Source organism: Muscardinus avellanarius (genome assembly GCF_963383645.1).
Source record: "Muscardinus avellanarius genome assembly, chromosome: 3".
Lineage (NCBI taxonomy): Eukaryota > Metazoa > Chordata > Mammalia > Rodentia > Gliridae > Muscardinus > Muscardinus avellanarius.
The window spans coordinates 32,974,092-32,987,520 of NC_137788.1; the positions used below are offsets into that span (position 1 = coordinate 32,974,092).

A 13,429-nucleotide genomic window follows, 5' to 3' on the forward strand; every position below is an offset into this window, starting at 1 on the left:
ATTAACCAGAATTTGGTGTTACCTTCTTCTTTAAGAAAAACATTTAAGCCAGGCATGATGGCACACATTTGTAATATCAGCACTTGGGAAGCTGAGACAGGAAGGATTGCAGGTTTGCAGCTAGCCTCCGCTAATTAGTGAGGCACTCTGCAACTTAGACCTGTTTCAAAATAAAGAATAGGGCTGGAAGTGTAGCGCAGAGGCAGAATGCTCCTGGGTTTGATCCCCAGTACAGCAAAAAAAGAAAAATGTTTATCTTTTTTTGTTGTTGAGCTACACTTCCAACCCTATTTTTTATTTTTGAAACAGGGCCTAAGTTGCTGAGGCTAACCAAAAATCTGTGATCCTCCTGGCTCAGCCTCCCAAGGACTAGGATTACAGGTATGTGTCACCACGCCCAGCTAAATGTTTACTTTTTACCTTTAGAATTGCCCCCAAAATTAATTTATGGTTTCCAACTATTTAACTTGTTTATTGTCCCCACTCCCAGCCTTTCTGGGTTTTCTATCAAAGTAAAGTTACTACTGCCGGGCGTGGTGGCGCTTGTAATCCCCGTGCTTGGAAGCAGAGACAGGAGGATCGCACAGGTTCAAAGCCAGCCGCGCTGGCTTAAGAGACCTTGTTTCCAAATAAAAATATAAAATAGGTCTGGGAGTGTAGCCCAGAGGTAGAAGGGCTTCCAGGGACCTCAGTGCCACCAAAAAAAAAAAAAAAAAAAAAGTAAAGCTACTAAATGTACATTTAACTCTTTTTTAATTCTAAAGATTGGCTGCTATAAGAATAGTTGCTGGGCGTGGTGGCACACGCTTGTAATTCCAGCATTTGGGAGGCTGAGACAGGAGGATTGTGGTTCGCAGACAGCCTCAGCTACTTAGGCCCTTTGCAACTCAGTGAGACCCTGTTTTCAAAATAAAGAATAAAAATGTGGCTGGGGATGTATCTTTGAGGTAGAATGCTCCTGGGTTCCACCTCCAGTGCCGCAAAATATATAATTACTTTTTTTTTTCAGTGCCAGGAATTGAACCCAGGGGTATTCCACCTCCAAGTTACAACCCCAGCTCTGTTTTATATTTTGTTTTGAAACAAGGTCTTGCTGAGTTGCTGAGGCTGTCCTTAAACTTCCAGTCCTCCTGTCTCAGCCTCTCAAGTACTGGAGTTACAGGCATGTGCCACTGTGACCATCAAGAAATGACTTTATTTCTCCCAAAGAATGTATGTAAAATGTTCCCTGTCTACAATCATTGCTTGCGTTGCATCTTCAGATTTTCTTTTATAATGTAAATTTCCCTGGGAGTTACAGTAAGCTAATATTGGTCAGAGAGGCTTTCAGATAAACTAATCATTTTGCCCTCTTTAATGACATGAGATCAATAGAAATGTGGGAATTTCAATATTGTGAGCATAACATAATAGTATAGTCACCAAGAAGATAGAAAATGAATGATAAAAGGGGAGAGACAAGCTGTGTGTGTGTGTGTGTGTGTGTGTGTGTGTGTGTGTGTGTGTGTGTGTTACTACCTCTGGGCTATACTCCCAGACCTATTTAATATTTTATTTGGAAACAGGGTCTCAATAAGTTGCTGAGAGCCTAAATAGCTAAAGCTGGCTTTGAACCTGCATAATCCTCCTGTCTCAGCCTCCCAAGCGCTGGGATTACAAGTGAGCGCCACCACCACGGTGGCTTTTTTTTTTTTTTTTTTTTTTTTTTTTGAAGGGGAGTAAAAGGTTTATTGGAAGCAGCAGGGAATGGGGAAAGATGGCTGAACACCCCAAAGGGGCTGGAACTCTGGGGTCCTGCAGCTGCCTTCAGGACAATACTTGAGAGTAGCCCAAGTCGAATTGCCTTCAGTTGCAGGCTGCTTTCTTCCAGAGTGCACGCGATCTGCCAGAAGGGAATAGGGAAAGTGACAGACCACCACTCGGGCTGTCGGGTCCTGGTGTCCAGTAGCTGCCTTCAGGGTCACTACCCGAGTGTCGCCCGAGCCAAGTGCCATCAGTTGCAAACTACTTCCTTCAGAGTCCACGTGATCTGCCAGAAAAGAGGTGCAGGTCACCCCTAGGGGCTCTGGTCAGCCTTGATGTCCAGCAGAGGCCTTCAGGTCACTACCCAAGAGCTGCCCGGGCCACGTGCCCTCAATTGCACTCTGCCTTCTCTCAGGGCTAACACGGCCTGTGAGAGAGAGAACAGCTCCCCAAAAGGGGAGGGGGTCCCAGAGAGGGAAAAACCCCTATTTTTTTATTTTGAAACAGTGTCTCACCACATAGTTGAGGCTGACAGCAAACCTGCAATCCTGTGCCCCGCCTCCCAAGTACTGAGATTACAAAACAAGCATGCGCTACCACGCCCAGCAAGACACAAACTTTGGAAGACTACCTTAATCTAATAAAATAGGTCTGGAAGTGTAGCCCGAAGGTAGAAGGGTTTCCAGGAACCCCCGTACCACCAAAAAATTAAAAATAAAATAAAAATACTAAAAAAAATAATAGTACTGGAGGTATAGCTCAGAGGTATAATGCCCCTGAGTTCCATCCCCGGTACCACAAAAACAAACAACAACAAGAACTATGTGTTTCTTATTAGTGTAGGTCTTGGAGCTGACGAAGTCCCTGCTGCATTGGGCTCTTCCAAGGGCGAGATGCAGGGGACAGTGTTTACCAAACCCTGTTGTAGGAAACCTCACTATGAGGGAAATCTGCTCTACACAACCAGATTTTTATCTGGGAACTAATTCTGGGAGCAAATAGGGAGAGGGGGTCATGACAAAGAAACAAGGAGACCAGTTAGAAGCTGCCGCAGTCACCCAAGTAGAGAAGAGGCTTCAGGAGCCACACAGGTGTGTTTGTGGGGAGGCCACAGGGAGTCGAGGCGTGAGAAGGTAGAAAGAACTCTAGACAGAACTGCCACTGGGAGGCAGGAGCCATTCATCCCCCAGGTTTCTGGCATCGGTCATGTCTAATCAGCTTTCAGGTACAATTTCTACAACCAGAAGGAAGGTCTGAATGTACGTGGAGTTGGGCATGGATGGGCCATGAATGATGCCGACGCCAAGGGGACAAGAAAGTATGAAAGGGAGAACAAGAGTGAGGCGTGGTGGCATGTGCCTGTAATCCCAGTACTTGGGGAGGCTGAGACAGGAGAATTGTAGGTTGCAGGCCAGCATACTTTCAAATATTTAATTTTTTTTCTTTTTATTGTGGCCCTGGGGATTGAACCCAGAGGCTTTCTACCTTTGAGCTACACCCCCAGCCCTATTTTACTTCTTATTTGGAAACGGAGTCTCGCTAAATTACTGAGGTTGGCTTCAAATCTGCAATCTTCCTGTCTCAGCCTCCCAAGTACTGAGATTACAGGCATACACCACCACACCTGGCTTAAAATTTTTTTGTTTTTTGTTTGTTTTTTCAATACTGGAGATTGAATGCAAGGGCATTCTACCTCCGAGCTATATACCCTCAGCTCTATTTTATTCTTTATTTTGAAATGGGATCTCATTAAGTTGCGGAGAGCCTCACAAGTTGCTGAGGCCACCCACAAACCTGCAATTCTTCTGTCTCAGCCTCCCAAGTACTGTGATGACAACCATGAGCCACCACATTCAGCTTAAAATTTTTAAAGGGCTGCAGGTGTATCTCAGTGGTTCATTTCTCAGCATAAATGAAGTGTCCTTTACATTTATCATTTTTGTTGACTGTACTTGAAACCTGATTGGGTCCACACTCCAAATCCTGGTCTTTTAGCTCCAGAGCCTGGGAAACAGCACTTGTTGGCCTTCAGTGCCGGCTCCAGCAGCTTCCGCCTTGACATTCCTCCTACTTGCAGTTGCCCTTCTGCTTCTTACTGCTTTCAGTTTTTGACTTAACAGTTTCTCACTGGCACGTTTTGTGCATGGTCTTGATACTTCTCTCTCTCCACATGTTTACTTCTCAATAATTCTGTCCTCATCTTTCAACTGTCCTGAATTCCTGGACTTCTTTCTTTCAGACTGTTACTGACTGAATTCAAATAGGAGAGTCTAGACAATGTCAATTTCACTAATATGTTTTTCCCCACTGTTTCATCACCACATATCCTGCAAAGGTTGAACAAAAAGTACACATGTCTCAAGAGAGAGTAAAGAGGGATTTTGATTAATGTCGGAGGCTGTGGACAGCGGCTTCAGCCTCCCTGAGCAGTACAGTATGCTTACCCCAGGGGACAGTGGCCCAGTAAGGTCATGACAGCAGAGCAGTCTGGCACTCTACCAGAAACTGGCTGCTTAGCACAAGCCGGAATCTTTGTAGCAGTACGTCTGCTAATCTTTGTAGCCAGTATATCTGCTGAGGATCAGAATTAAGACAGAGCTGATAAGACAAGAACTGACAGATGGTCCAAAACCTTTAATGTCAGTAACCTGTCATGGGGTCAGCATCTGTATGACCATCAAAGAAATATTAAGATTAACTGCTTATGTGTGTTTATTCCTCTTTTTTTTTTTTTTTCAGCACGGGGCAGAACTAACATCGAGCTTAGAGAGAAATTTATCCTCCCAGAAGGGGCATCTCAGGGAATGACCCCTTTCCGATCTCGAGGTCGAAGATCCAAACCATCTTCCCGGGCAGCTTCTCCCACCCGCTCCAGCTCAAGTGCTAGTCAGAGTAACCACAGCTGTACGTCCATGCCGTCTTCTCCAGCCACCCCAGCCAGCGGGACCAAGGTATGTGCTGACATTCCTTATGGCTTCCTTCTTGGTAGACGTTCATTGTTCAGAGTAGCCTCTGAAAGACTCCAGGGAGAAGAGGAACTTAGAAACATAGACCAGCTCAACCCAGATGAGTACCTGGGCCCTAGCAATACACAGATACGCATTCCTGAAAATGATCATAGAGGATGCCAATGGGAGTGTGCATCCAGAGCCGGGCATGTTGGCGCACGCTTGTAGTCCCAGTACTTAGGAGGCTGAGACAGGAGGATCGCAAGTTCGTGAGGCCCTCCACAACTTAGTGAGACCCTGTTTTAAAATAAAGAATAAAAATAGGGCTGGAGTTGTTGCTTGGAGATAGAATGCCCCTGAGTTCAATCTCCAGTACCGAAAAAAACAAAGTCTGCTTTCAGGCTGACTATGTCAGAAATGTTTCTTTCCTCTTATTCCCAGTTTGAGTTTGAGCCCATCTGGAGTTACTAGTTTTGAAAATCTAGGCACTATCCGTGTAGCTTAGCTAACAGATAAGTTTGCTGTAACAGTGGGTTATGTATAAATTCTGTTGCCTTGCTACCTGGACCCTTTCGTCCCATTGGACTGATATGTATTTTGTTTTGTTTTCTGTTTCTTTAAAATTTAGTGTCTTCTATTTATTTTTGTCTGTTCCCAATTTGCTCCCTTTCTGTTCCACTTTCACTCGTCCCTGTCCTTCCCTTTGGATTTTCATTTCACAGACTCCACTTCAGTTCTCTCGCTGTTATGACAAACCCTGGTTGGTTAACAGTAAAGCTGGCACCCCCGTCAGGGACAGCCACTGTCCTGACCTCCAGCTGCCCAGCCCTGAGGTAGAGTATGGCTCTGCTGAGTGGGGACACGGTAAAGATAAAGCCCTCGCTCATGCCAAGACCCTGCCGGCTCTTCTTCCTGACACAAGCCCATCTCTCTTCAGTCTTTGTGGTGCTTGCTGGCACAGCTGATTCATCTGGCCAAGTGTTTTCAGGAGTTTCTAACTCGGATTCAGCAAAATTGGACATAAATAAGAGATGCCTAAGACTAGATTCTTTAACAACTCATAATAGTCTTTAGCATTTGTTCCAGGATGGCAAATAATGGTCATTCCTGCTTATGTGTTTATTGATTTTGTTTGTAGTCAGGCCTCTTGAAGTCTCAGATATCAGATACACAGACGAGTTATGAACTCTTGAAATTCAACTGGCGCATGTTCACCTGTGTTCTATCTTTGCTTAGAGCAGGGGAATGATTGGCACCATCCACCTTGAGACACCTCCCAGGGTGGTTGACTGCAGGTGGGCCAAGGCATGGGCACTGTCTCCTTCAGGCAAGCACAGCTCCAGCGGCCGCTGCTCTGGGCTCAGAATTTAGCATCTGAATTCCTTGCCCTAGGCACAGTGGGTTTCTTTAGCCTTGATTTGAATACACTCGTCAGCAGTTAAGCATGTTCCTGTGCAACCATGAAAATGCCTAAATACTTTTGGAAGAGCAGTGTTTCAGAAAGAAAGTGTGGACCAGCAGCTTGTCTGATGGCAGTCCCGTTGGCACTCTGGCTCCTCTGTTGAAGCAGAGTTCCTGTGCCTCAAAGCACATACTGCCATTCTATGCTCAGGCAAAGCTTCAGCCAGAGAAGCTGGGAGGCCTAAGAAGCCAACAGCTGTGACTGAACCGCTGCTTTGGGATTCAGCCCACTCCCAGCTAAAACTTCAGTTCAGAAATCTCTGTGGTTTAGAACCTGGTCTGGAGATTTACTGTCACTAAAATCCCAAGACTCAGCCTGCTGGTCCTACTTTTCTTCTTCCCTAATAGCTCCAGTTTCATGAAAACCTCAAAAGTTCTAAAATTTTAATCTTCAATTTTTAAATTTTATTTTGTTTTATTTTGTGTGTGGTTCCAGGAATTAAACTCAGGGGCATTCAACCTTTGAGCTACACCCCCTGCCCTATTTTATTCTTTATTTTGAAATAGGGCCTCACTAAGTTGCAGAGGGCCTTGCTGAGGCTGGCTGTAAACCTGCGATCCTCCCGTCTCAGCCTTCCAAGTACTGGGATTACAAATGTGTGCCAGCATGCCCAGCTGTGAAGTACAAATTCTCATACAGTCTGATACATGAGCCTTTTTGTTTTGTCTTAAGGTGTAATCTTTCTTGTTTCATTTCATCTTGAGGTTTCATCTGTCTCTACTTATTGATGTCCTCTAGCCAGGCTATGTCCTGACCTGGACCCCCAGCTCAGCTCTCCCGGGCTGTGGACCCCAGCAGCAGTGCAGGAAGGACGGCTTCTGAAACTTGGTGCTCCTCCTCAATGGCCAGGAGGGCTCTGCTCGAGTGTTAAATCACTTTCTGTCGCTTTTGCCTTTCCTTTGAAAAACTAAAGGAGTGCAAAACACAGTGAGACAGCAGCTCTGTTCTTCAGTCGGTATATACATCTTAAAAGTCCTGGAAAACAATTTATACAACTGATTTAAAAAAAAAAAATTGGAGCCGGGCGTAGTGGCGCACGCTTGTAATCCCAGCGTTTGGGAGGCGGAGACCAGAGGATCGCGGTTCGCGGACAGCCTCAGCTACTTAGTGAGGCCCTCCGCAACTCAGTGAGACCGGTTTCAAAATAAAGAATAAAAAATTGGGCAGGGGGTGTAGCTTGGAGGTCGAATGCCCCTGGGTTCCATCCCCAGACCAGCAAAAAACAAACAAACAAACAAACTGGCATGACATGCTGTGGCAGAGACTTGTCAAATATTCTTTCTCCATATTAAGTATACTACTATCTAAAAAACCTCAAAAGCCATTCGTGGGAAATGTAGCTCCTATAAGTAGCAATAATAACAAGAACTTTTTTGCAGTTTAGGAAATGCTTCTATACATCATCTTTTTATTCCACAAGGTTTTATTAAAGCCAGACATGGTGGCACACCCCTATAATCCCAGTACTTGGGAGGCTGAGACAGGAGGATCACAGGTTCAAGGACACCTCAGCAAGTAGTGAGACTCTCATCAAACTATGAGACCCTGTTTCAAAATAAAAATAAAATTAGCCTTGGGGGCCAGACATAGTGGCGCATGCTTATAATCCCAGCATTTGGAAGGCTGAAACAGGAGCATCTGGGTTTGAGGACAGCCTCAGCTATTTAGTGAGGCCCCCCGCAACTCGGTGAGACCCTGTTTCAAAATAAAGAATAAGAAATAAGGCTGGGGGTGTAACTCAAAGGTAGAATGCCCCTGGGTTCCATCCCCAGTACCCTCCCCATAAAAGAAATGCTTTATTGAGTTTCTCTTCTCTGTCAGAGTTTTAGGTGCTAAAGATGTAGAGGTAAACAAAGCCCCCACTTTATAGAGTTGATGCTTCAATACATCAAGTGAGGCAACAAGTGAGAATAGCATGCATCAAGCAGTGATGAGCACTGTGCCAAAAAGCAAGGGCAGGCAGGGAAAGGAGTAGGAGCTGCGAGCAGCACTGCTGGCGTGGTGAGGCAAGGCCTTTCAGCAGAGTCCCCAGAGGAAATGAGGGCGAGCCACACAGGCCAGGCAGAGCAAACAGCAGGGAGGTGTGGGGCTGGGGGAGCTGCAGGCGTGGGCCTCATTTCCCAGGGAGAAGCAGAGACACAGGCTGGTTCCTTTCTGTCAGTCATGGAGCCCAGACAGTCCCTGGCCCCAGCTCCTCCAGAGCCTTGTTCCCAGTGCCATGGTATCATTTGTTTGATCCATAAGTCATTTCATCTGCATTTTTGTCAATAAGAATATAGACTTCAGAGAGCTTGACTAAAGTTGTAGCACCTACTTAGTGGCAGAAATTGAAGTAATTCTTAAATCTCTGTATTAATATTTCAGGTATCTGGCTCCAACACTGATTCATAAGATTACTCATTTACTACATTTGTTTGTTACAACTATGATGTCCTATCTGAGGTTTTTTTTCCATTCTAGTGGAAATTTGTCATCAAAATGTATTCGAAGTTTTGAAATTTTCATTTAAAAACTTAAAACTTTTATTTTGAGAATCATCAAAATCTACGACATTAAGAAACTTTCAAAATAAATGTTTTCCTGGACTTTTAATATGCTTTTCAAATGATCAAATATAAAGAGGCTTTTAAATAGACTTTTTAAATTAAATTTCTATCAAAGATTTCACCAAGTAAATGTGACCTTTTAATTTTTTTAAGGTTATTACATCAACAGGCAGCAAGTTGAAACGCCCGACACCAACTTTCCATTCTAGCCGAACATCCCTTGCTGGTGATACCAGCAATAGCTCTTCCCCAGCTTCCACAGGTGCCAAAACTACCCGGGCAGGTAAGTACCGCCCAGGAAGCATCATCAAACTGGGAGAGGGACCAGCCAGGCCAAGCAGAAGGCGACAGCAGCACTTCCTGTGGTGCCCAAAAGACCTGCACATTTTCAGCTGACCTTTGCTTTTTCTCTGTCACTACCACTAGCTCTAACCCTGGCCTCCTGAGAACAGGTGCTTCACACACAAAGTTGGGCCACAGGTTTTGTTTTGTTTTTGTTTTGTTTTTTAGGGTCTGGGAATGGAACCCAGGGGCATTCGACCTCTGAATTACACCCCCTGCCCTATTTTTTAGTCTTTATTTTGAAACAGGGTCTCACTAAGTTGTGGAGGGCCTCACTAAGTAGTTGAGGCTGCCCACAAACCTGTGATTCTCCTGTCTCAGCCTCCTGAATGCTGGGATTACAAGAATTCCAGAGGCTAAGACCGGAGGATCACTGTTCGTGAACAGCCTCAGCTACTTAGTGAGGCCCTCTGCAACTTAATGAGATCCTGTTTCAAAATAAAGAATAAGCCGGGTGTGGTGGTGCACACTTGCAATCCCTGAGCTTGGGAGGTGGAGATAGGAGGATGGCACAGGTTGTAAGCCCGCCTTGCTGGCTTAAGAGACCCTGTTTCCAAATGAAAATATAAAATGGGTCTGGGAGTGTAGCCCGGAGGTAGAAGGGTTCTATCCCCAGTACCACCAAAAAAGAAAAATAAAGAAAAAATAGGGCAGGGGATGTAGCTTGGAGGTCAAATGCCCCTGGGTTCCATCTCCAGACCCGCAAAAAAAAAAAATAAAAGAATAAAGGAAGCTGGGCCTAGTGGAGCACACCTATAATCTCACTACTTGGGAGGCTAAGACGACGGGGATCTCAGGTTCAAGTCCAGCCTCAGCAATTTAGTGAGATTCTCGGCAATCTAGCGAAGACCCTGTTTCAAAATAAAGAGTAAACTAGGAAGCCAAGCGTGGTGGTGCACACTCATAAATCCCACCATTTGGGAGGCTGAGACAGGAGGATTGCAGTTTGTGGACAGCCTCAGCTACTTAGGCCCTCTGCAACTTAGACCCAGTTTCAAAATAAAGAATAAAAAATAGAACCAATGCTATAAAAAGCATCCATGAATCCAGACAAGGTCCTCTGCCTCGTTGAGCTTCTCAAACACTGCCATGTCAGCGAACTCCCAACAGAGAGCCCGGGGAAGAAATCAAGCCCGATCAAGGTCCCCAGTGCGAGATGGGCTCCAGGAACAGCTCCTGAGCGTGACAGCGGAGGAGACAATCGGGGACTTACTGTCTCAGGAACAAGTCTGATGAGCCCTGAGGCTGTGACAGGCAAGGAGGCATTGTTGAATGAAGAGCTTCTCCAGAACCTCACAACTGGTGACAGCGAGGCAATCCTTCAATTACAGATTGATGTTTCCAAACTCAACTCAACAGTAACCAAACTAGATGCCGACATTAATAAGCTGACACCACTTGTTGAGGGGATGTCGACCCAGCTTAACCAACTAGTCAAGTCCATAGAGACACTCACAAGCTCAGTAGTGATGTCACACAAGCAGGAATCAGCAACCATAATCAAGAAACTGGATGACACAGCAGATATCCTCAAGAACATTGGGGATAGAGTAGATCTTCTACAGGCTCCATCAGTGAGTGGGACCCACACGGTTCAGATGGCAGCCCCATCAGCTCCACCAGCTGATACAAGTGTCCCATATCAAACCCTGTGGTCATCTGATTTTAGTGAAGGCTTAATCATAGAGTAAAAAAAAAAAAAATAGGGTTGAGGGTGTTGCTCAGAGGTAGAATGCCCCTAGGTTCAATCCCTAGTACCCCAAAAAAGGGGGAGGGGCCCTGTTCTGGAGTTGGGGTAGGCACTTTGCTGGTAACTTTTCCAACACCTCGTGTTTATTATGGCTACTGGTGAGCTGAGAATGTCAGGGGAAGACTGCATCTGCTCACCTGGTGCTCCTCTTGGGAACTTGGCAATTTGGCCTCTTCCCTGGGTCTCCCCTTCCCGCCCTTCACCTTTGTTCTCTCTCTGCCCGAGTGTGACCTCAGCTGCCGCCTGTCCGTGCTGAGGCAGTTGTGCAGCCCCACCAGCTCCACTTTGTGCTTTGGAAGAAAGCTGCTTTCTGCTTCTTGGAGAAAGGCTCAGTGACTTGTGTAAAGGAGGAAAGGCTGCTGTGTGCCCAAGGCCAACAGCAAATCAGGTGGTGCTAGGGTTGCCCCTGGCCTCCAGTCGCTTGCCCTCTCTGTTAAGTCTTACACTTTATTTTTGGATTTCAGACCCTAAGAAGTCAGCCAGTCGCCCTGGGAGTCGGGCTGGGAGTCGGGCTGGGAGTCGAGCCAGCAGCCGGCGAGGAAGTGATGCCTCTGACTTTGACCTCTTAGAGACGCAGTCTGCTTGTTCAGATACGTCAGAAAGCAGCGCCGCAGGGGGCCAGGGCAGCTCCAGGAGAGGGCTAAGCAAGCCCTCCAAGATCCCGACCATGTCTAAGAAGACCACCACTGCCTCCCCCAGGACTCCGGGTCCCAAGCGATAACACTGTACGAACAGCCCACACCACCATCCACTTTGAATCCTGCTCCATGCATTGGGTGTATATTTATTCTGAACGGGAGAAGTTATATTGTTAAAAGTGTAAAAGAATAATTGTGTTATGAAGCTGCCTTATTTTTTTTCTTTTTGTAAGTTACTATTTTCATGTGAATATTTATGTAGATAAAAATTTGCCTCCTGGTAACCCTATAACATACAGGGCCCAGAAATGAAATATTTGAAAAATACAAATGAAAAGGTCAAGATACAAATGTGTATTAAAAAAAAAAAAAAAAAGAAAAGCCTCTAACTAGGGTCTCTGCGTGGTGCAGGGTTTGTTAACCTGCTTTATCTTTTAGGATTATTCCTAAATGCATCTTCTTTATAAACTTGACTTGCTATCTCAGCAAGATAAATTATATTAAAAAAAATAAGAATCCTGCAGTGTTTAAGGAACTCTTTTTGTAAATCAAACACCTCACTTAGCAAGAACTGAGGGGTGGGCACTTACTGCATTTTCATTGTTTAAATGTGTGGTTTTTAGCCTAAGAGGAAACCTCATCTAGGTAGGGTTTTCACAGCAAAGGAATTCATTGCAATACTGTCTTGGAATACTGTCTCAATACTGGGTGTTTAAAGAACACATAGCTGCTAGAATTCAGGGGTAAATGTAACTGTTCAGCAACCGTCATAAACATCGGGGTTTTAAACTGATTTGTAACTATCCAGCCTCGCCACCAATCACTCCTGTGCTCACCGGGACCCAGGCCCTTGGTGGAGGAGACTCCTTGGTGGTATGTGAATTACAGATTTGTTTATCTGTATCTTTTCCTATTTATTTAAATGGTTGATCAACTTCCCACAGACTGAGGAATGAATTCCGCAAGCCGATTCTGAAAATGTGGACCTAAAAGCAACACTTGCTCATTCTCTAACGGAGTTCACCAGCACACCTGTTCACCAGTCCCATTTGCTTGTGTGTGTGTGTGTGTGTGTGTGTGTGTGCGCGCGCGTGCGTGCGCGCGCACGTGTGTGTGAGTAATAAAGTCAACTGACCGAGTGACCACAGAGGGGCTGCCTGGGGCTCCTGTTTCTTAGCTGCTGTTCCTCTTCAGCTCCGACCATGTTGCTGTGTGATTATCTCAATTGGTCTTAATTGAGGCAGAAACTGAAGCTCTACCAATGAACTGTTTAAAAACAAGACACACTTTTGTATTAAAATTGCTTGCAGTAACAAATGTTTTGTAACTCCTGATTTTTTTCTCAATCATACCTTATATTTAACAGTATTGTAGGTACTTAAGTACATTATTCATATCATGCTGTTTGATGAATAGGTTACAGAGCTTGTTAGTAGGTTTTTGTTTTATCCTTATTTTAACAAGGCAGCAAAGAAACAGGGTACTGTTACTACAAATGCATAGAGTATCTGTCCACTTACCTGATTAAACAAATACCAATATCTAAGATGCTTACATTAGAAATTACAAACTCTAGCCAGGTGTGGTGGCTCTTGCCTATAATCCCAGTACTTGGGAGGCTAAGATAGGACTATTGCAGGTTCAAAGTCAGTGTGTAAAAATTCAGTGAGACCCATTCTCAAAGCCAGGCACAAGTTCACAACCAGCTTCAGCAACTTAGGCCTTGCTTGAAAATAGGGCTGGGGGTGTAGCTCTGAGGTAGATGGCCTCTGGATTCTTTCCCAAGTACCACAAAATAAAATGTAAAGGACTAGGGCACCGAGGGTAGTGGCACATGCTTATAATCCAGTACATGGGATGCTGAGACAAGGATCACAGGTTCACAGCCAGCCCTCTGCAACTTAGACCTTGTTTCAAAATAAAGAATATAAAAAAGGACTGGGAAGCTGAGCATGGTGGTGCACACTTGTAATCCCGGCATTTGGGAGGCTGAGACAGGA

The 13,429-nt window shown here is 45.2% G+C and overlaps 1 protein-coding gene across 5 annotated transcripts in view; it reads left to right on the forward strand.

Moving 5' to 3' along the window:
- MACF1 (microtubule actin crosslinking factor 1) overlaps window positions 1-11,512 on the forward strand; it is a gene marked incomplete at both ends in the record, with an annotated part of 419,220 nt that extends 407,708 nt beyond the window's left edge. For 4 of the 5 annotated variants that reach the window (XM_080692742.1, XM_080692743.1, XM_080692744.1 and 1 more), the window contains 3 exons: window positions 4,483-4,694; window positions 8,853-8,982; window positions 11,256-11,512. In XM_080692742.1, the coding sequence (XP_080548868.1) occupies window positions 4,483-4,694; window positions 8,853-8,982; window positions 11,256-11,512 (599 nt within the window). Of the gene's footprint in view, window positions 1-4,482; window positions 4,695-5,413; window positions 5,525-8,852; window positions 8,983-11,255 lie in introns of all 5 variants that reach the window. The other variant, XM_080692741.1, reaches the window with a different exon arrangement.
- Window positions 11,513-13,429: the final 1,917 nt, after the last annotated feature.